We start from the raw sequence: 24,495 nt of genomic DNA, 5'->3' as shown, positions 1-24,495 counted from the left end.
TAACTTAAGTTGAAAAATTTTTGTAAAAGTATTGAATGTCATGTGAAATTAGTTTAAAAACAATGCTTTTCAATATTTAATTTTTTCTATTAGAAAAATAAATCTAAATGAAAAACTAATAAAAAGAAATTCATTTTCGGACATTTAACTGTTGGAATGTGAATAATCTTATGTACAGATTATATAGGGCCTATATAATCTGCACATAGAGATTTCCAGGATTCCATAATCTAATACGTAACTTTGTTTTCAAAAATTGAAAGTGTTTTATAATATGACCTGTGACTTGTCCTGACTACTGGTCCTTTTTCTAGGAATAACCCTACTGCCCTTTTTTCAGTATAAAATAAGTTTAGTTCTAATTTAGAATCAGCACGCAAAACATTATCAATTTTGAAATTTTAATTTCTTTCATCTTTTTAGATTGTGGGTTTTAATATGAAATAAAACTTTGAAAAAAGTAAAACTTTAAAAGTAAAAAAAAAAAAAAAAAATGAAAATAATCTGAAAACTTGAATGCAAAATATCTTTCACATTAAAGTTTTTGGATATAAATAATGTTAAATGTTTATAATTCTAAGAAAAAAACTGTCCATTTTACCAGTTCCCTTGCAAGGAAAAATAATGTTTTATTATCGTTAATTCTAAACACTACATATTTAGAAAATTTTATGCATTCAATAGAAATAATATTGTGGTATTTTCATGTGAAACTAATATGAAATTTTTATACAAAACTCCCAGAATTTATTTGTATGGAACTTTTAGCTGTTGTGCAAAACATTTTTGTCAACTATTTGAATTGATTTTTGATTAAGATATTAAAAGAAATTATATCTTAATCAAAAAGAGTAAGTCATTAATTTAATATCAAGGCTGGACACAGTCCGTAGTTGTAGATATGGAAGTACTATAAGTGACACTAAGCTGCCATGTGTAAAGATTAAGCTGATTTATAGAAAATATCTCAGTACAAATACTTAAACAGTTTGTTTCACTGTTTTTTCATCATAAAACTACTGGATCTGAGAATTCCAGCAGTTTTCCATTCCACATCAATCCAAGAGCCATTCTACCAGGACGGACAACAAGAAACACTTACTTCTAAAATATCAACAAATTGTTTGTATTATGGTGTTTTTGGTTAACTTTTTAACATTTTCAGTAAAACAGCTTAATGTTGGTGGCTTACTGCACTTCATATCTGTAAGATATGATTAACCACATAATGCCCCTCTGTGAGCTAATTGCTATAGTCATTGGTTTTGAAGAGTTTTTGGTTTTGAGATTGCTATTCACAATACTGTCAGGCGTGGCATGAGACTAATATTACTGGAGGTTTTGTTTAGGTAAAGCTTGGTTCTTAGAATCTATGAATTAGGTTTAACCTGCGAATATAAAAATTTCGAATCAGATCTGATAAAATAGATTATATATTTATTTGGCATTTTGTTTTTGAAAGCAGTGAAGTTTGCACATGCTTTGTAAATGATTTTAAGTCTATAATGTGTAATGGCAAACAACGGATTCATCTTGCCTGATTACTCAGTTTTCATGTATGTGGGTCAGAACACTATCTCTTCCAATTATCTGTTTACAAGCAAGTTGTAATTTTTCAGCTTGTGAAAATAAACACTGCAGAAACTGAAAATAAACCTTTACAAACTATAAATAAGAAAAGTATCCAATTTTTTAATTTCTCTCATTACACAACATTGTAGTTTGCAAGCAACAGACGTTTTTAGAATGCAAATTAGAATAACATTTATGTAATAAAATCACTGTATTTGATTTCAAATATACTTGGTATCTATACAGAATCCATAAGTAATTTTCTGATGATATGTTAAGAAATTTTTTTTCAGTCAACCAAAGAACAACTGCATCACTATTGTGTTTCCAGAAGAAATTAGATGCTTTCTAATTGGGAAAGTGTGCAAATTACAGATAGAATTAAAATTTAAATTCTCCCACTGAGATTAGTGCGGATGGTATTGCACAGACTACATGTGCCAGTGGAGTAAGAGTTGAACTACTGATTCCTGGAATTTTAGTGGAGTTATTCTATGCATCATTTACCACCACTAATAATAATAATAAATCATTGTTGCTTTCTTTGTGTTTTATTTAAGAATTTTTCTTTATTTATTTTTTGTGTGTAAACATCTTTGGCAGCATCTACTAAATTTCGGACAGTAGTAAAATCAATTTGTCATGATTTTGCGATGCAGAAATGATGTCAAATGACATAATTTACATTTCATAACAAAGAAAAACGCAGTCAGGAGAGGAGATCGCACAAAGGATCATGGGAGGTGATCTTGGATGTGCTCTGATCTAGCATAAACCAGCTGGTTGCGGAAAAACGTTTATGATTTGGGGCATACCACTTACGTGACTTGGGGCTAACCATTTCCACCCATCGCAGAAACCTTTTGGTAACCAGAGAAATGGATATCTTGAGAGCAGTGATCTTGGATTTGCTTGGGGCTGGGATAAACCAGCTCTGAGCACATTCAAGGTGTGTGCCCAAAGACCTAGCTAGCCGGGTGGGTAAAGTGCCTGCTTAGCAACCCAAAGGTCGCGGGTTCGAATTCCGCCTCGGGCTTGGATAAAAATACTGCAAAAACCTTGGGAGGTGCATTATGGCCACAGAAGCCGATTCGCCAAGCCCGAGGCGGGATTCAAACCTGCGACCTTTTGCATCAGCCTTACCAGTTGAAGTGCATGACACATATAGTATAGGCGTTACAGTACCCATCTGTATTACTAAAGCATATATTTTCATCAAGAGGTGAATCATAAATGTTTTTCTGCAATCAGCTGGGCCAGTCAAGAATATTTGTATTGGTTCGCGATTGGGAGATAACAGACTCCAAATTACATGTATGAGTAGAATCTTTTGCTTGTCATTGGCCATTCTCATTAAGTTGCAGAAGTCCTTGTTGGTCATCAAGTTTTTACTTTCTTTGCAATTGTGCTGTGTCAGTTGAGCGTGACAAGCTTTAGATCCACATTCATCTCACTGTTTTTAAAAGTTTCGAAAGGAGTCTTCTTCTCACAGTCACAATACAAGGCTATGGGTCATTACCATATGCTTCATCAGGGTCGCTGTTGTCATTGTCTTACATATTTCAATGTTTTTGCGAATGTCCAAGTCCGATTCATACAATTTACGAGCTGGTATGATCTCTTCATTGTCGTTGTAGAGCTTACCATATTTCATCTCTGTTTCCTCATTGTGAAATGGAATGTGCAGCGTTATCATCTCGCACTTGTACTCATTGAGATCCTGAGCCAAGTCATAATTTTGATAGCGTATTATGTGTGGATGCTGTCGTTTCTTGCAGATCTAATAGTGCTGCATGTGTAATTTGCGACAAAGCATGATAGAGTAACATGATAGTATGATTGTAAGAATACAAATACTTCTATTGTTGCAATCATACTATTCAACAAATGGCTACAGTCAAATGGGTAATTAGGCTATTGGTCTAACCTCTTTCAAATGTTGATTCGGTAGAGTGAGCAGCGGGTGTGTGTATCCTATTTATCACTAACATTGATTCAGTAGAGTAAGTAGCATAAATTACATCATTCACAATTTCAGTTCTAGCTGTTCGAAATTTAGTAGGTGTTGTCAAAGATGTTTACACATAAAACATCTTTCGTGTATACAGGGTACACACGCAATTTTTTTTGTTGTGAATATGAATGATTAGTGGCCATGGTGCTTGTAATAAAAAAAATTGCCTGGAGCGTATCCAGAAAATTGAGTTCCCCGTTGAACTTACTGCTACATGTTGAATACAGAGTGTGAGCAAAATGTTTAGGGACTGAACTAATATTTGAGAACTGAAGCTTACCAGCAATTTGCATGAATCTCCTTTGAAGTAGCTGCCTTTGCACTATTTTTTACATTTTTTTTTTTTAAATTTTTTTTATAAAAACCCCAAACACAAAAGTTATTAGAACCTATAGTACTTAGTACCGTGCATGGGTTTGTACATTGAGAAGATGAAAGATACTTGTTGACATTAGACTTGAATTTCTGTAGATTGCAATTTTCAGGAAATACTTGTGAGAGGAAGTTGAAGGGGAGTGAGTAGCTGTTTGGAAGAAAAGTAACGCTGATAGCAAAAGCAAAAACTCAGTTTTTTAGATGCAGAGGAAAAAGAAAAGTTGGTTTTTTGGGTTTGAAGTTGAACAGTAAAAGGATGCTGACTGGTTGCAGCACATGTTTGAACTGATTTGGAACAGAGAGCGGGAATTATAGAAGCCACTTCAGAAGAACGGTGCCCATGGAAATTTCTATAGATAAGGCATGCAGCAGAAAAAGAATGTCTTTGAGAAAAAAGTGGAGAGACTTTGTTAGAGATGGGTCATTAATTAAACTAATTACCCTCTGTTTTGGGGGCACCACCCCAGATGTGGGAACAGTATTCCATGGTAGGACAGATTTGAGATTTGCATAGCTTGGAAGAAAAGTAACACCAAGAAAGAAAGAGAAAACCCACTTTTTTAGATGCAGAGGAAGTAAAATGTGTGATGTGCTTATGCTGAGAGAGAGAGTAAAAGTCGGGGTAATAACTAGTAGAGATAAGTTATCTTGTCTAGAAATCTGAGTGTTGGTGAAGATAAGCATAGGAGCAGAAGAATCCTTTTTATGTGATATAAGATGGACATAGTTTTAGAAAGATTAAAATTAACTAAGTTAATTTTAATCCTTCTAATTTTAAGAGGCTAAAGCCCTTAACGTATTTCAGTCAATTAACTAAGTTATCATGGCTCCACTGGAGAATTACAGGAGATCAGCATTTAAGAAATTGTAGTGGATATTTGAAAAGTTGAAGCTGTGTGTGTAGAGTAAGATTTTTAAAACTGGAAGGTGGAATGCAATGTGCCATCCTCATAAAACTATGGTTAGGATTTCCAGTCAGTGGAAGAAGCTCATTAATATACAAGAGAAAATGAGTGGGAAAAAGAATTGAACATTTGGAAATGCCAGAATTAGCAGAGAAGTAATAGACTGCTGAACAAATTGGAGTAGCATTGCATTTAGGTCTAGTTACTGCTATGGATAAAGGGATGGTTGAGTAGGAGAAGACAGAGAGTTGTTGTCAATGGACACTGCTCTTTGTACTAATGTTGACCATGGAGTTCCCCATGGTTCAATGCTGAGCCCATTGTTGTTTCTGTATTTATTAATAGTATTGATGAAGGTAAATCGGGCTTAATGTCTAAGTTTGCAGATGATATAAAGGTTGGAAGGGTGGTTAATAATGGTATGTGCTACTACAACAAAGATCTAGAAAATTTAGGGATGGGCTGAGAAATGGCAATTGAGTTTTAACATTGACAAATGAAAAGTTCAGCACATAGGAAGTGGTAATTCCAGGATTAATGTATCAACTATGGTACTACACTCAGGGTAATAGAAAATGAAAAGGACCTGGTGGTAATTGGGCAGTCAGATATAAAGTTCTCTGTGCAGTGCAGACAGGACACCAGGACAGCACATGGGGGTTTTGTCAATGATATACAGGAATTTTGCTGGCAGGGATAAGGACGTGATTGTTCCATTGTACAAGGTATGGTCAGGCCACATCTTGAGTACTCTATACAGGTCTGGGGGGCTCATTTTAGGAAGGTTATAGAGCAACTGGGTACAGAGAAGGGCAATGAGATTGGTGAAGAGAACAAAGAGAGGGAGGGAGAGAGAGAGAGAGAGAGAGAGAGAGGGAGAGAGAGGGAGAATCTTTAATACCCTTCACGACCAAAAAGCTAGGGGTTTACATTTTTACAGCCTCCCGAAACTTCCGGGAAAATAGAACAATTAATTTACAAAAACAGGTAATTTTACAAAAGAAAACATATTTTGATACAAAGGAGAGAACTCCTTACGAGAGTTAGGTCTGATTGAGCTGGCTTAACATTGAGATAAGATCACCCAGCTCAATCAGACAGGAACAGATGCAAGGTACACATGTCATTGCTGATTAGTCCTACTAGACATAATTTTTTTCCTGTAAGTCCGGTCAACAGCGAATTTGTTCAGGTCGGCATCAAGTGCCTGTGTTTGCTTGAACATCTGCTGAGGGAGGAACCTGTCCGAGAGATGGAGTCGCGCTGAATGCGAGTAGAGCTCGGGATTGGCCCTAAGGGCAGCAGGGGAATCCTCCAGCCACAGGTATCCCAGAATGAAGGTGTTGCGATTATGCCTGTTATCATCTTGACTGTTGCTAGGAGGCGTTGGTTGTCGACTAAGGTGGGAAGCCGTGGAATCCCGAGAGAGTTGGCAAGCTGCATGGTACGAATCAGAGCTGGAAGGTTGTGCTGCCTGTTGGCCCACTTTAGGAGCCAGAATTCTGTGGCAAAGAATTCTGGTTGAGATGCTGGGCATCTCAACCAGCTGGGCCTATGTGACTAGAAAACAGAAGCCAGCTGGAGTTGTGAAATTAAAATCACCAAGGAAAATTATCTCACTGTAAGTAAAATTGGACTGGAGAAAGTCAAGTTTCAAAGAAACGACTTTCTCCAGTCAAAAGGAGTCAAAGAGTTCCAAATGATTAGTGAAGTTATTATTATTATTATTAGCCATATGGTGCAAAGGAAGCCTGAGACTTATGCTGCACCAGCCAAAAAAATTTCCAAGTTTACCCTGAGAGAGAGAGAGAGAGAGAGAGAGAGAGAGAGAGAAGAGAGAATCACCAAGAAAGAGAAGAATGATGATATCCAGCTCAGGACCCTGGGTGTGCCAAGCCCATACCCACCAGATGTGAGCCCCTGTTGGGAGAACGATAGAGGCAACAGATGAATTTTACAGAATGGGTTAGAGAGATTTTAAACCAGAGAATATGGGGTGTTTCAAAAACAGCTTTACAACTTTGAAAGTGTATATAAATTTATTTAGAAGACGTATACAATATTTTGAAATGTCAGAATGTAGCAAAACACTTCAAGTTTTACCTTGGATATTTACGGTTCAATGTGACTTCCATTTATAATGCGGTAGACATCCCACCTGTAGTCAATTTCTTGCCACAGAACTGTGTTGCATCTCTGGCATCACTTCTGCAACTGCAGTGGTAATTTGATTTCGGAGCTCAGTGACATTTGCAGGTAAGGGTGGTATGTACACTAGATCTTTAACAAATCCCCATAAGAAAAAGTTCATAGGTGTAAGATCTTGAGAACGAGGTGCCCATGCTATCAGCACCCCTTGACCAATGCTGGGAAATGGGTGTTGAGTACTCGCACACTTCTCCAAGGTAATGAGGGGGTGCACCATCTTGCTGGAAGTGAATGCGTCCTTCTTGGTCATCTTCGTCAATTTGTGGAATGAGGAACTGTTGAAGCATGTCTAGATACACGATACTGGTAATGGTCATCTCCATGAAAAAGAAGGGGCCGTACACTTTTTCTTTGCTTAGGGCGCAAAACATGTTCACCTTTGGGCTGTCACAAACATGTTCCATGGAGGCATGTGGATTTTTGGTTCCCCAAATCCTGCAGTTGCAGGTGTTGATCTTACCAGTGACATAAAACATGCTCTCATCACTGAAAATTATGGAGTCTTGAAATCTCTCATCGCCTTCTATCCAATGCAACATTTGCATACAGAATTCCATATGGACCAGCTTATCTGCATTCGTAAGGTGTTGCATGATGGATAATTTGTACACCTTTAAGTGTAAACATTTTCATAACACTCACCACACAGTCACATTTGAAATACCACTTTCCTGAGACGCACATTGCTTTGACTTTTGTGAACTTCGAATGAAGCTATCCCTAACCCTTTCCACAACATTGTCAGGAACACGTGGCTGACCACGTGACTTGGCATAGCACACAGAACATCCAGTCTCAACAAAATTCTTGTGCCATGTGTACATTGTAGGCCTACTGGGAGGTTCCTTGCAGTATTGAGTGCAAAACTTCCTTTGAACTTGTGTAGCAGACTTTGTTTCTTTGAATCAAAACACACAATGAGCCTGCTCTGCACCTGTGAAAGTCGCCATCTTGATCTCAACTGCCTAGGAGCACCCGCAGTGGTGGTATTGGGTACCACAGTCAACATGCATTACACTTGAAGGGTATTGCTACATTCTGACATTTAAAAATATTATGTACATCCTATAAATAAATTTATACACTCTTTCAAAGTTGTAAAGCTGTTTTGAAACACCCTGTATAATAGTGTACATATGCACAAGTACCACCTTCAAAGCAAAAGGAAATCATGCAGTGAATAATTAGGAAAACTGAGATGAGCAGTGTTGAATCGAACGATAACCTATTTCAGTGCTTCCAGAAGTCTGATAGGCTTCCTTTGGAATTTCTAATAGAATGTGTTGCATTTTGAATAATTTTCTTAGATGCTGCAAATCTGTGATCTTTCAAGGAGGCTCTGGTTTTGACCTTGAAAATTTTTTATATGATCTTATTGTCCAGTAAACAAATTGAGAAATTATTTGACATGTAATTGTTTGGTCTGCTCAATTTGTGTAAAATTTGCAACCATTGTTGCTGTTTAGCTAGAACCATATTTTGTAATCTTTGTTATTCTCACCTAGCCACAGTAATAAAGTTTCAGTGAAATTTCAATTTCTTTGGACAATTCAAAACAACAGTTTCTGTACAGTCTGTGTATAATGTACCTCTCAATTGTTTGCATGCAAAAGATGTTTTCTCTATAAAAAATTGATAAAATCTGCACAATCACATTTAAATTTTAAATTGTAAATTACTATTTTTAATAAAGTGTCAATTTAGTTGCATTATATTTTAGATTAGTATTCCTTACTGTATCCTCTTACAATAAGAATATTTGATTGAGTGCTAAGCTTTTGTTATTCTGTTGTATATTTTTGCTGTGCACATGTGCAATGAAAGCTGTATGGTTTTTCTGAGGTCACCCAGTAACCACCTTATTTCTGCCCCCCCCCCCCTTTTTTTTTTTTTCTTTCCCTGGACTGCATTGCCTAGTTTGTAATATTCTGGTTTACTGTTTAATGGGTGAAACAAATTCATGATGAAATGTCCTGAGTCAAAAAAATGATAGGCATGATCTTCACATTTGATCATGATTGCCTTGGTATTTTGAGCCTTGGAGAAGGCTCAAAATACTTGTTAACAGAAGGGACTGCTTCTACAGGGATGGGATACACTTAAATAGAAAGGGTGCAAGAATATTTGCTGATGTTATTATAGACCTGTGAGTTAAACTACAGGTCTATAATTAATGGAGGCACTGGTTAAAGAAGCACTGCAGGATTATCTAGACAAGACTTCAGTTATAGCTCGGACACAGCATAGTTTTGTTAAGGGGAAGTCTTGCCTGACCAATTTGATTGGATACTATGATACAGTCACAAAAGGACTGGATGCAGGGAATAATTTTGATACTGTTGCACATGGAAAACTGCTGCACAAATTGGAGCAGTGTGGCATTGGAGGCAAATTGCTACTATGAATAAAGGGGTGGTTGAGGGGGAGAAGACAGAGAGTGGTAATCAATGGACACTGCTCATTGTGGACTAATGTTATTAGTGGAGTCCCTCAGGGTTCAGTGTTGGGTCCATTATTGTTTTCTGTATTTATAAATGATATTTATGATGGTATATCGAGCTTAATGTCCAAGTTTGCAGACGATACAAAGGTTGGCAGTGTTGTTAAGGACATTACTGACGCTATGCTGCTCCAACAGGATCTGAAAAGGTTGAGCAGATGGGCTGAGGTGGCAAATGAAATTTAACATTGACAAATGTAAAGTACTACATATGGGAAATAGCAACCCCAGAGCAACGTATCAACTCTGTGGTACTACACTGACAGTGGTAGAGAATGAAAAGGACCTGGGGGTAATTGTGCAGGCAGATATGAAGTTCTCTGAGCAGTGCAGACGGGCTGCAAGAGTAGCTCATTGTGTCTTATCAATGATATACAGGAATTTTTCTAGCAGGGATAAGGAGCTGATTATTCCCTTGTATAAGGCAATTGTCAGGCAACACCTTGAGTACTGTATACAGGTCTGGAGGCCTCATTTCAAGAAGGATGTAGAGCTGCTGGAACGAGTACAGAGAAGGGCAATAAGATTAGTGAATGGAACAAAGGGTTGCTCTTATGAAGAAAGGCTTAAGTTTTGCAAATTACAGTGTCTGTAGACTAGGCACTGGTGAGGTGATCTGATAGAGGTGTATAAAGCCTTGAATGGTTTGAGCATGCTCAATGCTGATGGCATTCTGCCTCTTGCTCAGAATAATCACCTGAGAGGGCATAAATTCAAATTGAGGAAAGACAGATGTAGGATAGATATGCGGAAATTTGCCTTTAGCCAGCAAGTAATTGGTTGGTGGAACAGACTTCTATCCCTTGTTGTGGAAGTTGATAGCCTAAATAAATTTAACGCTCAGCTGGACAGGTATTTCGAACGAACGGAAGGGTGAAGTGGTTGTTTTTTTTTTTTTTTTTTTTTGGCTGATGCTGCATAAGCTTGCTTTCTTGCATCATACGCCTCTACTAATGCTAATACAAAAATTTGCAGATAATTCAAAGGTTGGTAGGTTAGCAAGAATCCAGGCATACCACTGCAGCAGGACCTAGATAAATTAATCAGATGGGCTGAGAAGTGGCACTTGAAGTTTAACATTGGTAAATGCAAGGTACTGCACATGGGCAGCAATAATCCTAGAATAACATACTGATTAGGTGGTACCACACTCAAGGTGGTAGAGATTGAAAATGACCTAAGGGTAATCATGCAGTCCATGAAGTGCTCTAAGCAGTGCAAACAGGCATTTGGAAGAGCTCATGGGATTCTGTCAGTGATATACAGGACCTTTGCCATCAGGGACAAGGAGGTAATTATTGCATTTATAAGGCAATGGTTAAGCCAAATATTGAATACTGTGTGCAGGGCTGGAACCTTCATTTTAAGAAAGGTCTGGATCTCTTGGTACAGGTGCAGAGAAGAGCAACTAGATTAGTCAAGAACATACATTTCTGAAAATTTCAGTGCTTGGATATTAAGGCATTTGCAAGGAGGCCTGATTGAAATGTTTGTTAAGTCTTTAAATGGACTGAGTAAAATGTAATAATGATGGTATTCTAACTATTTCTTAGGCAGTGCATGCAAGAGTACATAAACCTAAATTGAAAAAGGATTGTTGTAGTAAGATGTGCAAAAATTTGCTCTCACCCACAGAGTGGTTGTTGAACAAACTGCCTTCCGGTGTAATGGGAATAGGGTTGTTTAAATATATTTAAGGAAGAATTAGATGTTATTAAGAGAGGATGAACAGTTGAGGTGGGCATTGTGGTTTTTTTTTTGGGGGGGGGGGGGGAACTGATTCTCTATATCAGCGTTATTTAATTGGGGATACTTGGGAGCTCCCCAGTGGGTACGCAAGAGGTTAACAAGAAACAAAAATATTTTGGAACAATTGAAATGTATTTTTTACTTTACCATATTCTGTAGTAATTACACTATTGCCATTATTTAGCTAAGTGATGATTCATAAGAATTGATGATTTATCCTATTTTTTACTTAAGCGTGTTTTGTATTGTTGTATATACACTATTGCGACACTTCCTAATTCATTTCACAAATATACATGGTCTCAATTCTAATCTCAGTGATGTCCAATTTCACTTACTATCTGCCAAACCCCATGTACTTTTTCTGACAGAATCTCAGTTATGGGTTGATTCAACTACTGCTCATCTTAGATACCCAAATTATTCGCTGTATGATTCCTTTCGCCTCAAAGGTGGTACTTGTGCATATGTCCGTTCTGGTATTCCCCGTCAGAGACTTGGTAATTTGGAATCTCCTCTCTTCGATCTTCTGAGGGTTAAAATCTCTCTACCTCATTGTGCCAAATTCATCTGTTGTCTCTACTGTTCTCCCAACTCCACTAATCACTTGGAGCTCTTTGACTTTCTCCAGTCCAACTTTCCTAACTGTCAGGTAATTTTCCTTGGTGATACCACACAACTCCAGCTGGCTTCCATTTTCTAGTCACACCGACCCAGCTGGTCGAGATGTTGAGGTTTTGCGATTACTAATGACCTTGCACAGATTGTTCATTTACCTATAGGAATACCAGACAATCCTAATCACACAGTCAACATGCTTGATCTTTTTCTCACAACCCTTCTAAGTACAAGGTCGAAGTGAGAGGTCCTTTAGGCACTTCAGATCACAACTTGGTGATTGTCTCTTCTCCAATGGAGCCTTTATCCCATGGCTATTCCCAACCTCGTGTTGTTTGGCATTACAAGAATGCAAAATGGGATGACCTGCGAGACTTCTTTTCTTTTCCTTTGTCGGATTACTGTTTCAAAACTTCTGATGTCAATGTTTGCTCAGAACGTGTCAGTTAAATTATTCTTGCAGGAATGGAACCCTTTATCCCACACTCCACTTTAAAATCTCGTCCTTTATCTAAACCCTGGTTTTCAAATAAATGTGCTAAGACTGTTCAAGAGAAGAACGTTGCATATCGTAATTGGCTTGTTTCTAATTCTTCAGTTTCATTTTCTGCCTACACCAAGCTCACAACAATTGTAAAGAAGTTATTAATCAGTCCAAACTAGAGTTTGAACAAGCTAAGAGTAGAAAACTTGCTTCTTGCCCTAATGGTAGCTGAGCATTCTGGTCTCTTGCCAAAGCTATTGGCCGCAACTTTTGCCCATCCCTGCTCCCACCTCTGTCCAAACCAGATGGTTCTGTTGTCACTTCAGCCAAGGATAAAGCTGACCTGCTAGCATTCCATTTTTCTTCCAACTCGTGTATTAATGATCTTGGTAAAACTCCTCCCACCATTCCCAGTATGTTCCATTCAATGCTTCCTGTGGTCTTCCGTCAAAAGGATGTCAGAAGGATTTTGACGAATCTTGATGCTAAGAAAGCCCCAGGTCCCAATGGTATTTCTCCACATGCTCTCAAAACCTGTGCTCCTGAACTTACTCCTATTCTCTCCTTCACTTTCTTATTCCAAGAGTGGAAGAGGAAATTTCCAACTTCTCCTTGGAAATTTGCTCATATCCAGCCAGTTCCTAAAAAGGGTGACAAATCCCTCCCATCCAATTATCGTCCCATTGCAATTACTTCTACTATTTCTAACGTAATGGAGAAATCAATTAACCGCCAACTCTTAAACTACCTAGAAACCTTCCGTCTGATCAATGATCGCCAGTATGGATTCCGTCAGTGTCGATCCACTGTTGATATTCTGGCTTATGTTACCCATTTATGAACTAATTCAATGGAAAGGTTCGGTGAAACACGAGTAGTTGCTCTTGACATCTCAAAGGCTTTTGATCGTGTTTGGCATAAAGGTCTTCTAAACAAGCTTCCATCTTATGGGTTGCTAACTGTTTTTTTTAATTGGTTATCCAGTTTTCTCTCTGATCGCTCACTGAGGGTGATGGTAGATGGCTCTGTCTTCTAACTTCTCCACTAATACCTGTGTCCCCCAAAGTTCAGTTCTTTCTCGCACTCTTTTCCTCTTGTATATTAATGACCTTCTTCCATTGACTGGAAATTCTATCCATAGTTTTGCAGATGATAGCACATTGCATTCCACTTTCCATTTTGAGAAACCTTGCCCTGCTCAGTCAGCTTCAATTTCTGGAAAATCTTCTATCAATTCCTTAAATGCCGATTTTCAGGTAATTCTCCAGTGGGGCAAAGACAACTCAGTTGATTTCAATCCTTCTAAAACTCAGTCTTGTCTTATATCTCGCAAAAAGGATTCTTCTGGTCCTATGCTTATCATTGGTGGCACTCCGATTTCTAGGCAAAATGATACATCTCTTTTGGGGATTACCCCGACTTCTAATCTCTCTTGGCATAAGAAGTCGGGGTAATCCCCAAAAGAGATGTATTATCTTTACATTATAAATATTGCTTCCTCTGCATCTAAAAAACTTGGTTTTATCCTCTGCTCTTGGCGTTACTTTTCTTCCAAACAGCTGCTCACTTTGTATAAATCGCAAATCTGCTCTACCATGGAATATTGTTCCCACACCTGGGGTGGTGCCCCCAAAACCTCTCTCAGGCTTCTTGATTCCATTCAGAAGAGGGCAGTTAGGTTAATTAATGATTCATCTCTATCAGAGTCTCTTCACACGCTGTCTCATAGACGTACTGTTTCTGCTTCATGCCTCTTCTTAAGATATTTCCATGGGTGCTGTTCTTCTGAATTGGCTTCTATAATCCCCTCTCTCCCTTTCAAAACAGTCCGAACATGTGCAGCTACCAGCCAACATCCATTTACTGTCCAACTTCAAACTCACAGAACCAACTTTTCATCTTCCTTGTTTATTCATTCAACTGCCGTTTTCTGGAACAACCTTCCTTCATACGTATTTCCTGAAAATTACAGTCTACAGAAGTTCAAGTCCAATGTCAACAAATATCTTCTTTCGTCTTCTCAACCTCCAATCCAAGCACAGTACTAAGTGCTATAGGTTCTAATACCTCTCATTTACATAAAATTTCTAATACCTCTGGGGTTTACATAAAAAAAAAAAAAAAAAAAAAAGTGATGATTCATCTGAAGTGCTGCATTGAAGCGTGTCAAGTATGGCAAAATCCTGTTATACGCACATTCCATTTTTGGATTAATTAAATTTGATTAAAAATTTTTGACATTCTGATTGTGATGATATATATTTTTGAAAAATTTATAAAATAATGATTTTTTAAGACTTTATGGAGATTAATTAACGAAATACATGATTAGATTATCTAATAAAAAAACTAATTTATCTCTATATTTATTTATTACTATTAAGAAAGGCAAAATGATATTTTTAAGTATATATTGATGCTTTATAATTAAATTTTCTTTTTAATTATTGTTAATTTAGTGGTTAAAAAAAAAATTACTACCCCATAATTTGGCAGGTATTAATACACATAATCCAATTTTGTTCTTAATCAAATTTTTTAACCGATTTTAATTAATCCAAAAATGGAATGTGCGTATAATCGGATTTTTCCAGTACTACTGAGTATTTATGAAATCACTCGAACTATGTCTGATGGTTGTTGTATTATCAGCCGTTCACCATCCATTTTGGTTTAGTTCTTCTCTGTAAGCTCGCGGGGACAGTTGTGCGCACACAGTTGCAGTTGTGTTGTGATTTTTCCTGTTAATTCTTCCATGTGATTATTTTAATACCCCATTATGGATAAGTTTATTTTAAAGCAAAAATGTTAATGTGAGAATGGCAGTGTACGTAGTAAAAATAATGAATTGCAAAGATCTAATAAAGTTACACTTGTTACTCCTTCATCTAGACCAAGTGGTGTTGAGAATATCGTTGGAAAATCTACTAAAACTAAATATAATACCTCAAAATCTTTGAAAGCTGAGACTAAACCCAAATATCATTATTATGATGAAAGTTATGTTAATTATGGTTTTATTTCAAACAAATGTGATCCACCTCTTCCAGTCTGTGTAATATGCAATCAAACTTTGTCTAATAATAGCATGAAGCTCTCTCTATTAGAACAACATCTTATAACAAATCATGTCGAATTGAAAGATAAAGCTATTGATTTTTTTAAGAGCAACGCTAACTCTATAATAAAAAATTAAAAAGTTCAAAGTTTTACATCGCAGCCAATGCCAACTTCGAATTCTAAAGATGCTTTAGAAACATCTTATGAATTAGCTTTATTGGTTGCTAAAAATAAAAAGGCACACACAGCAGTTGAAACACTCATCATTCCTGGTGCTCTAATTATTGCTGATAATATGCTAGACAAAAAGCGTTCAAACATAATAAAAAGCATACCAACTTCTGATACTACTTGTAGTTTGCCGAATTTGTAAAATGGCATAAGATGTAATTTTGCTATTGGTGCTATTAAGGACGACGTACTGGGTTGCAAATGGATGCCGGAACTTACAAAGGAAAAAGGTATTTTTCAGACTTTGGACAATTTTGTGAGACTTGAATTACGAATCCAGTGGAAATGGTGTATCAGTATATCCACAGGTGGAGTGGCCTTGATGACTAGACAAAAAAAGTGGCCTTATTGCAAGTATACATGAAATCAATCCTGACGTCGGCTGGCAGCATTATATTATTCATAGACAAGGTTTGGCTGCAAAAAATATGACTCCAGAGTTGCATGAAGTAACGAGTGTTGCTATTAAGGTAGTCACTTTGATCAAGTCTCGAGCACTAAATTCACGGTTTTTTAACACAATGTGCAAAGAGATGGGTTCAGCACACACTTATCTGTTGTTGCATACTGAGGTGAAGTGGATCTCCTGAGGATGTGTTTTAACTCGCCTGTTTTAACTGAGGGAGGAAGTGATATGCTCCCTAGAAAAAATAAAATCTGTCTATGTATCCAACTTCGAAAGCATTGAGTGGCTTTCACAACTTAGTTACTGTGCAGATATTTTCAGCAAGATAAACGAACTTAATCTCCAACCTCAAGAATTCGACTAATATTTTCAAGGTGCATAGTAAAATAAAAGGTTGTTTCTATAATAAATTATTGTTGTTGGGCAAAATTTATCAAGGATGGAAATATCGCAGCTTTTCCAAATCTTAACGAATTCACTGTTCAGAATGGAGTTCCTGTAAGTGTCAGTGTGACTAAAATAATTAAATGTCACTTGATGTATCTCAGTGAAGCCTTCACACAATATTTTCCTCATATCAAGAACGAAGAAAAAATAAACAATTGGGCATTAAATCCTTTCATCACAGCCAATGCCATAACTGCTGACCTGCCAGTCAATTCAAAAGAGAATTTATTATAAATTGCAGCGGATAACTAGCATTAGCATTAGTAGAAGCATATGATGCAAGAAAGAAAGCTTATGCAGCATCAGCCAAAAAAAAAAAAAAAAACTTCCACTTCACCCCTCCGTTCATTCGAAATACCTGTCCAGCTGAGCCTTAAATTTATTTAGGCTATCAACTTCCACAACAAGGGATGGAAGTCTGTTCTACCAACCAACTACCTGCTGGCTAAAGGCAAATTTCTGTACATCTATCCTACATCTGTCTTTCCTCAATTTCAATTTATGCCCTCTCAGGTGATTATCCTGAGCAAGAGGAAGAATCCCATCTGCATTGAGCATGCTCAAACCATTCAAGGCTTTATACACCTCTATCAGATCACCTCGCAGGTGGCTAGTCTCCAGACACTGTAATTTGCAAAACTTAAGCCTTTCTTTGTAAGAGCAACCCTTTGTTCCATTCACTAATCTTGTTGCCCTTCTCTGTACTTGTTCCAGTAGCTCTACATCTTTCTTGAAATGAGGCCTCCAGACCTGTATACAGTACTCAAGGTGTCGCCTGACCATTGCCTTATACAAGGGAATAATCACCTCCTTATTCCTGCTAGAAAAATTTCTGTATATCATTGACAATACACCATGAGCTACTCTTGCAGCCCGTCTGCACTGCTCAGAGAACTTCATATCTGCCTGCACAACCACCCCCAGGTCCCTTTCATTCTCTACCACTGTCAGTGTAGTACCACAGAGTTGATACATTGCTCTGGGGTTACTGTTTCCCATATGTAGTACTTTACATTTGCCAATGTTAAACTTCATTTGCCACCTCTCAGCCCATCTGCTCAATCTTTCCAGATCCTGTTGCAGCAGCATAGTGTCAGTAGTGTCCTTAACAACCCTGCCAACCTTTGTATCGTCTGCAAACTTGGACATTAAGCTCGATATACCATCATAAATATCATTTATAAATACAGAAAACAACAATGGACCTAACACTGAACCCTGGGGAACTCCACTAATAACATTAGTCTACAATGAGCAGTGTCCATTGATTACCACTCTCTGTCTTCTCTCCCTCAACTATCCCTTTATCCATAGCAGCAATTTGCCTCCAATGCCACATGGCTCCAATTTGTGCAGCAGTCTTCCATGTGCAACTGTATGAAAAGCCTTTCTAAGATTCAAATATATAATATCAAAGTTATTCCCTGCATCCAGTTCTTTTGTGACTGCATCATAGTATCCAATCAAATTGGTCAGGCAAGACTTTCCCTTAACAAAACCATGCTGTGTCCGAGCTATAACTGAAGTCTTGTCTAGATGATTCTGCAGTGCTTCTTTAACCAGTGCCTCCATTAATTTTCCTGGAACAGGGGTTAAACTCACAGGTCTATAATTACTTGTGTCAGCCTTTGATCCTCCTTTGTGAATTGGGGTCACATTTGTACATCTCCAGTCTATGGGTACCTCCCCTGAGTCCAAAGAAGCTCTCATAATTATGGCTAAGGGTTTGCTTACTTCCTTTGCTGCCTCCTTTAATATAACTGGATAGATCCCATCCACCCCAGGTGCCTTTTTTATGTTTATCCTTAACAATTTCTCCTCCACTTTCCTCCAAGTTATTACAAAATCATCTAGCTTGCTTCCAGAGTTTACTTCACCTCTGGCATTTTCCTTCCTGAATAACTCCTCATGTGTGAATGTAGATGCAAAATACTCGTTTAGTTTGTTAGCCACCTGAGCAGGATCCTCAACTGTTGTACCATCAATATCCAGTGGACCAATCTGATTTATCCCTTTCCTTCTAGAGTTTACGTAGGTAAAGAACTCTTTTCTGTTTTTCTTTGCATCCTTTGCCAAAGATTTCTCATAATCTGCCTTTACCTGCCTAATCTCCTTTGTGACTTGGTTACAGACCAGATTATATCTATCATAGGCTTCCATGTCACCCATTAATTTGTATGTATCCCATGCATTTTTCTTCTCTGCCATATGTCTCATTAGTTCATCTGACATCCATTTAAGCCTAAACCTTGAACAGTATTTCTTAGTTGGTATGTAAAGCCTTGTAGCTTCCAAGATAAGTTCTTTGATTGCTTCCCATTTTGAATTTGCTGTTGGTAACATCATCAGTTGGGCCCACTGTATAGAATTTAAATACTGTCTCAGACAATCATAGTTGCCTTTACGGAAGCAAAAACCCTTCCCTTTACCCCTGATGGTAGTTACCTCTTTGAGTAAATCCCACTTCAGCACACTGTGATCACTGCCAGATTTGCAGATTCTTAATGCATGAAGAATCACTACTGATAATCAGATCACGAGTATTACTCCCTCTAGTTGCCTCCCGAACATGCTGATGTAGAAAACAATCATCCAATAAATCCACAAAAGCCTTGCTAGTGTGTGAGTGACCAACCCATAAATTCCAGTCAATATCTGGGAAATTAAAATCCCCCATTATAAGACTGTCTGGTTTTCTGGCCCACTCTATTTCCCTGTACAGTTTCTTATTATACTCATCAGAGTCATTAGGCCTATAGCACACTCCTACAGGCGCCTCTGTAGCCAGGTGGGCAGGAGCGGCAGTGTGTAGCACATGCTTCTTGATTAGACCGTGGTTCGAGCCAGTGACCACCAAATACGGAGGATGTGGAAAGGTTAGGGAAAGACCACTGCATATCCTCGGAGCAATATGGCCTTAGTTGCTAATGCTCCTAAAAACCAAATAACAACAACATAACAACAGCACACTCCTCTCAATTTTGTTCTCCCAATGCTATGTCGCACCAAACTGACTCGACACAGCACTGTCCAGCGATGTCGACTGGCTTTACTTCCTCGGATTTTATGTGTTTCTTAACTAATAGCATAACCCCTCCTCCCTTCCTCTCCTGTCTATCCTTTCTGTACACATTGTACTCCCCAAATTCCAGTTCTGCATTCCTTATATCTGTGTGACACAATGTCTCTGATATACCAACAATATCTGCGACAGGGGTGTCACACAGATATAAGGAATGCAGAACTGGAATTTGGGGAGTACAATGTGTACAGAAAGGATAGACAGGACAGGAAGGGAGGAGGGGTTATGCTATAACTCATTGAAAACAATTTTTGAAAGCCTGACAATATGCGATTTTTGGTCGAAAACAGTTCAAAGAAATTTTTTTTTTTTTTTTTTTTATGAAAACCCCAAACACAAAAGGTATCAAAACCTATAGTACTTAGTACCGTGCATGGGTTGAAGGAGAAGTATGGGGGGAGGGGGATGCCGGAAACTTTGCTCTAGAGACTAAACATGGGTTTCACCACTTGAAGCCTCCAATAAGCAAAGTGGTGGTATTTCACCGGTTGATGAAAATCATCTACCACCTGAAACTAGCAATGAAGCTCTTTCAAAGCTTCTAATATTTCCCTCAACTTATTTTTGTGAACACGGCTTCTCTGCATTAATATCAATAAAAGTTAAGTACAGATTAAAAGTTTGAATCCAGAATCAGCAAACATTCTTGCCCTAACTTCTACTTGGCCATGAATTGAACTGCTGGCTTCAACAAAACAAGCTCGACAATCGCACTGAGTTTTTAATATTTGTTATTTATAATGAGAAATATTTGTATTTCTTTTAAACACTGTTTTTGTAGAAGCGATATTATAATGAGAATAAATGTCTGTATTTCGACAATTTGTCGCGCAACACAAAACATGTGCATTAAAGGGGTCTTATCATTTGTTTTACTATATAAGTACAAAAAAGTTAACTGACTGTAAGTACTTAGAATTCAAGTGTAGTGGTTTACTTGTAGTAAAATATAGTAGACATATATATATATGGGGGTACAAAAATAAGAATGTGGTTCTTTGGGGGTACGCGAACAAAAAAGGTTGAGAAACACTGCTCTATATGATTGCTTCCTTGCACTATTTTCCTTGCACTCTGGACAATCTTCATTAATCTCTTGCTCAGATAGCAATAATAATAATGTTCACCCTTACTTACCCATTCTATCTGCATGTAGAGGTTCTCATTATACCTTTGCTTCCAATTAACTTACATCACACAGATTCTATATCTCTGCATAACTTCTTCAGCCATTGTATTCTGCCTTAGCAGTGCTGTAACTTGTTACCTATCACCTTTTGTAGTTACTTTTGGATGATTTACTGGCCTATTTCTTATGTGCCAAGAATTCAGTAACAGTGTGATGCTAGTAATGGGCATTTATGGAGGTAGTCATTTTCTGAATCACCATTTCAGTTAATTGCTTAAACCGTGATATTATGGTTTGTTATGCCCACATGCCAACCAGTATATCTCCTGTTACTCTCACATTACTCAATCAGTGGGGTGCATAATTTTATTGCTCTTATGACATTTAATGTTAATTTTATGCAGCTAACCTGTGAACCATGTACATTACTGAAATAAATCATGTTTAGTTTGCTTCTGAGGCCTTTCTTCATTTTTTCAAATGGCTGTTCAAACACTATTAATTGTTCTTGAATTTCATAGAATGATGCCTAGCTTTTAATTTTTCATTCAACAGAAAGTTTTCTATATGGTATAGGGAGGGTTTTTTTAATCTAGGTGTTTTTTTTATTGATTGTACAATGTTTGTTTCATACATTGAGTTTTAACTTTTGTTTCTCTATGCAGGATATGCTGTTAAAAATTCCCAAATGACTTTCTTATTTTAGTTGAAGCTGTTTTCACATGAAAAAGTTTTCTCCAAGAGAAAATTTTTCTCTTAAAAACTGGCAGTCATTTTCAAGGGTAAAATGAAATGTTTCAAAAATTACATTTAAAAAATAAAACATGTGAAGATATGTTAGAGAAATCACAAAATGGCCAGTTAGTAGAATATATTCAGATTTTTGTATAAATAATCAGCACTGTCATTTCTATCATTATAGTTTCAGATTAATTGCTGGACTGCTCACCAACTGCAGTCATTTGCTCTTTGTTGTTTTGTAGAATGTTATGCTGCTGTCAAGCTCTTTTGTTCTTTGTTTACTTCCATTTGCATATTTCCATCACAGCAATCAGATTTCTCCTGACAAAGCACACATGCTCACCGTTTACCAAGTGCACACATTCTCTCTTTACTGAGTGTGTATAGGGAGAGATGATGGTGGTTTTTGGTCTCTTGCCATTGCTACAGCACGACTTGTGGGAAGGCAGTGTCATTAGCATAATAAAAGACCAGAAAGTTGTGTAATGGGTACAACTAACAGTGCTATGGAATAAATACATATTCCATGATATTCCATGAGCTTTTTATGACAGTTGTTCTAATGAATAATATAAAGGTGAGTCATAAGTCACTTTACCATTTGTTTTTAAAAAACCGGCCTGTGGGCTTAAACCTGCTCAATGTTTTTAACTATTTTATTTTACCTTTGCCTATTCAAAATGGCAGTCTTGTGCCTTGAAACAAAAAGTAAGTCTTTTTTTTTTTTTTTTAATTTGACAGAATTTCGAACATAATTGTCCATCAGCTGCCACAAATTCGTTTGTAGTTATTGTTTTTATCATCTCAATGGAGTTAGGTTTCAGGCATAGACCTTATCTTTTAAATGCCCACACAAAAAATAATCCATGGGCATTAAATATGGATATCACACAGGTGACTCAACTGGGCTACATCTTCCAGTCCATCTGTTTGGGAATTTTCATCCAAAAATCTTGTGACCATTCAGGAAAAGGGGCAGGTGTATCATTCTGCATAAAGTATAAATATTTTATAGAAATTTTTGGCGAGACAAAATCCTTGAGCATTGCAAGATAATGCTCACCTTCAATATTTCTGTCAAAGAAATAAGGCCCTGTGACACCTTCTGAGCAAATTCCACCCCCAGACAATCACTCCAGGCAGGTTCTTGCTCAGTCACAAAATGGGGATTGTCAGTAGCCCAGTAAACATAATTATGCCTATTCACATGACCATTTAATTTAAAAATGGCTTCAATCTGTCCACATGCTTTAATTATTGAAATTTTCATTTTTTTTTTTTTTTTTTTTTACCCATCTTAAGCATCTTCTCTGAAAATTGTAATCTCATGTCTGGATCATCCTCATTTAAAGCACGTAACAACCTAGGGATATAGGTCTTTATATCCAGAAGCCTTTAAAATTCTAATTATTGTGGTCTGAAGGATATTCGGTTCTGGTGATAATCTGTTAGATGATTTTTATGGACTTTTAATACGGATGCTCATACTGAATCACTAGGCACCTCCATAGTCAGGTGGGCAGGAGCAGCAGTTCATAGCACACGCTTTTTGATTAGACCGGGGTTCGAGCCCATGACCACCAAATATGGAGGATGCGGAAAGGTCAGGGAATGACTACCACATATCCCCGGAGCAATATGGCCTTAGTTGCTAATGCTCCTAAAAACCAAATAACAAACAAATAAACAACAGCTGAATCACTATTTGTTGCAGAAACAGGTGAAGTGGGTCTTCCACTACTATAAAGGTCTGAAACACTACCTGATTTTTAAAATTTCTTCATAATGCTATTAACAGTTGGTTTTGAGGGAGGAGTCACTTATGAATGTTTAGCCCATTGATTTCTTAGAGTTGTGTAGCTTCCATGTTGGTAATATAGTTTTACAACTAAAATTCTTTCTTCCAATTTTAAAGGTGATGGTATATGTAAATCTATCTGTCCTGCAACAAAATAATAATTACAGAAATATCTTTTAAATCTTTCAACTTATGAATTTTTAAAATGGTAAAGCGACTTATGACTCACCTACATCTACATGCTTGCAGTTTCAGTCTCTGTACTCCTTGCATAAGCTGTCTTTGGAATTATCAACTTTATAGCTGAATTTGGAAAGAACACTAGAAAGTACTTATTGTGAGAAATATTTTCATTTTATATGAAATTACCCATTAGCATTTATTTTGGTACTTCTGATAAATTTAAAAATTGGAATCATATTAGGAAAATTATTGTAATTTTTAATTTATTACATCAAGAACTTTTTTAATCTTTATTTCAGATTTGCTGCTCAGACCTTGTCATCAAAGACATTAGTTCTAATAACAGTTCATGTTCTGAATAATGGAAGAGCCTTAATTAGTGTAAATTGTGAGAAGATGGTTATTGGTTCAGTGCTTTTAAAAGAGCTGAAAGAAACACTGACTAAATAACAGTGATTTATTATGAATGATATGAGTTTAACTGCAATGAAGCATGCTGCATGTGGTTGTGCTTTTCTCATCTCTGTTTATATGGAGGTGTTATATAGCTAGCCATATTAATACAGAAATTCTTGTGTTTAAAAAAAAAAAAAAAAAAAAAAATCATTCCTGGGTTTAATGTAATGTCAAGAACAAATTCCGTTCCTTGCCATTGTTACCCTAAGTAAGCTGTAATAAATTATTTTTATATGATTTCTGTTGTATTTTTTCTATTAATAAGATATAGAATTGAATCAGAAAAATTACTTGTTATATAATAGAAACTCATTACTTAATTTAATAGTACATTTAATAAAAGATTCCGCTGTTATATATTTTTCTCTTTTACCATTTAACTTATTTTTGTATAGCTGCCTCCACTTTGCCAGCTTGTGACTTGAGGGAGTATATATCCAGGGTAGAGATATGCAAAGATTTCAGGAAGGCTTTTGATACTGTTGAACATAACAGACTGTTGTATAAACTGGAGCAATGTGGCATTAAGGGCAAGAG

At 37.0% G+C, this 24,495-nt stretch overlaps 1 protein-coding gene across 3 annotated transcripts in view; it reads left to right on the top strand.

Annotated features, from left to right (window-relative positions):
- Window positions 1-24,075, top strand: part of rb (adaptor related protein complex 3 subunit ruby) — a 445,832-nt gene extending 421,757 nt beyond the window's left edge. For 2 of the 3 annotated variants that reach the window (XM_090381954.1, XM_090381953.1), the window contains exon 25: window positions 23,802-24,074. In XM_090381954.1, coding sequence (XP_090238080.1) covers window positions 23,802-23,952 — 151 coding nt within the window. In that variant the 3' untranslated portion in view covers window positions 23,953-24,074. Of the gene's footprint in view, window positions 1-23,801 lie in introns of all 3 variants that reach the window. The other variant, XM_090381955.1, reaches the window with a different exon arrangement.
- Window positions 24,076-24,495: the final 420 nt, after the last annotated feature.

Source organism: Mastigoproctus giganteus, chromosome 9 (genome assembly GCF_048544385.1).
Source record: "Mastigoproctus giganteus isolate SK-2022 chromosome 9, ASM4854438v1, whole genome shotgun sequence".
Taxonomy (NCBI): Eukaryota; Metazoa; Arthropoda; class Arachnida; order Uropygi; family Thelyphonidae; genus Mastigoproctus; species Mastigoproctus giganteus.
This window is presented reverse-complemented; position numbering and strand designations above follow the sequence as displayed.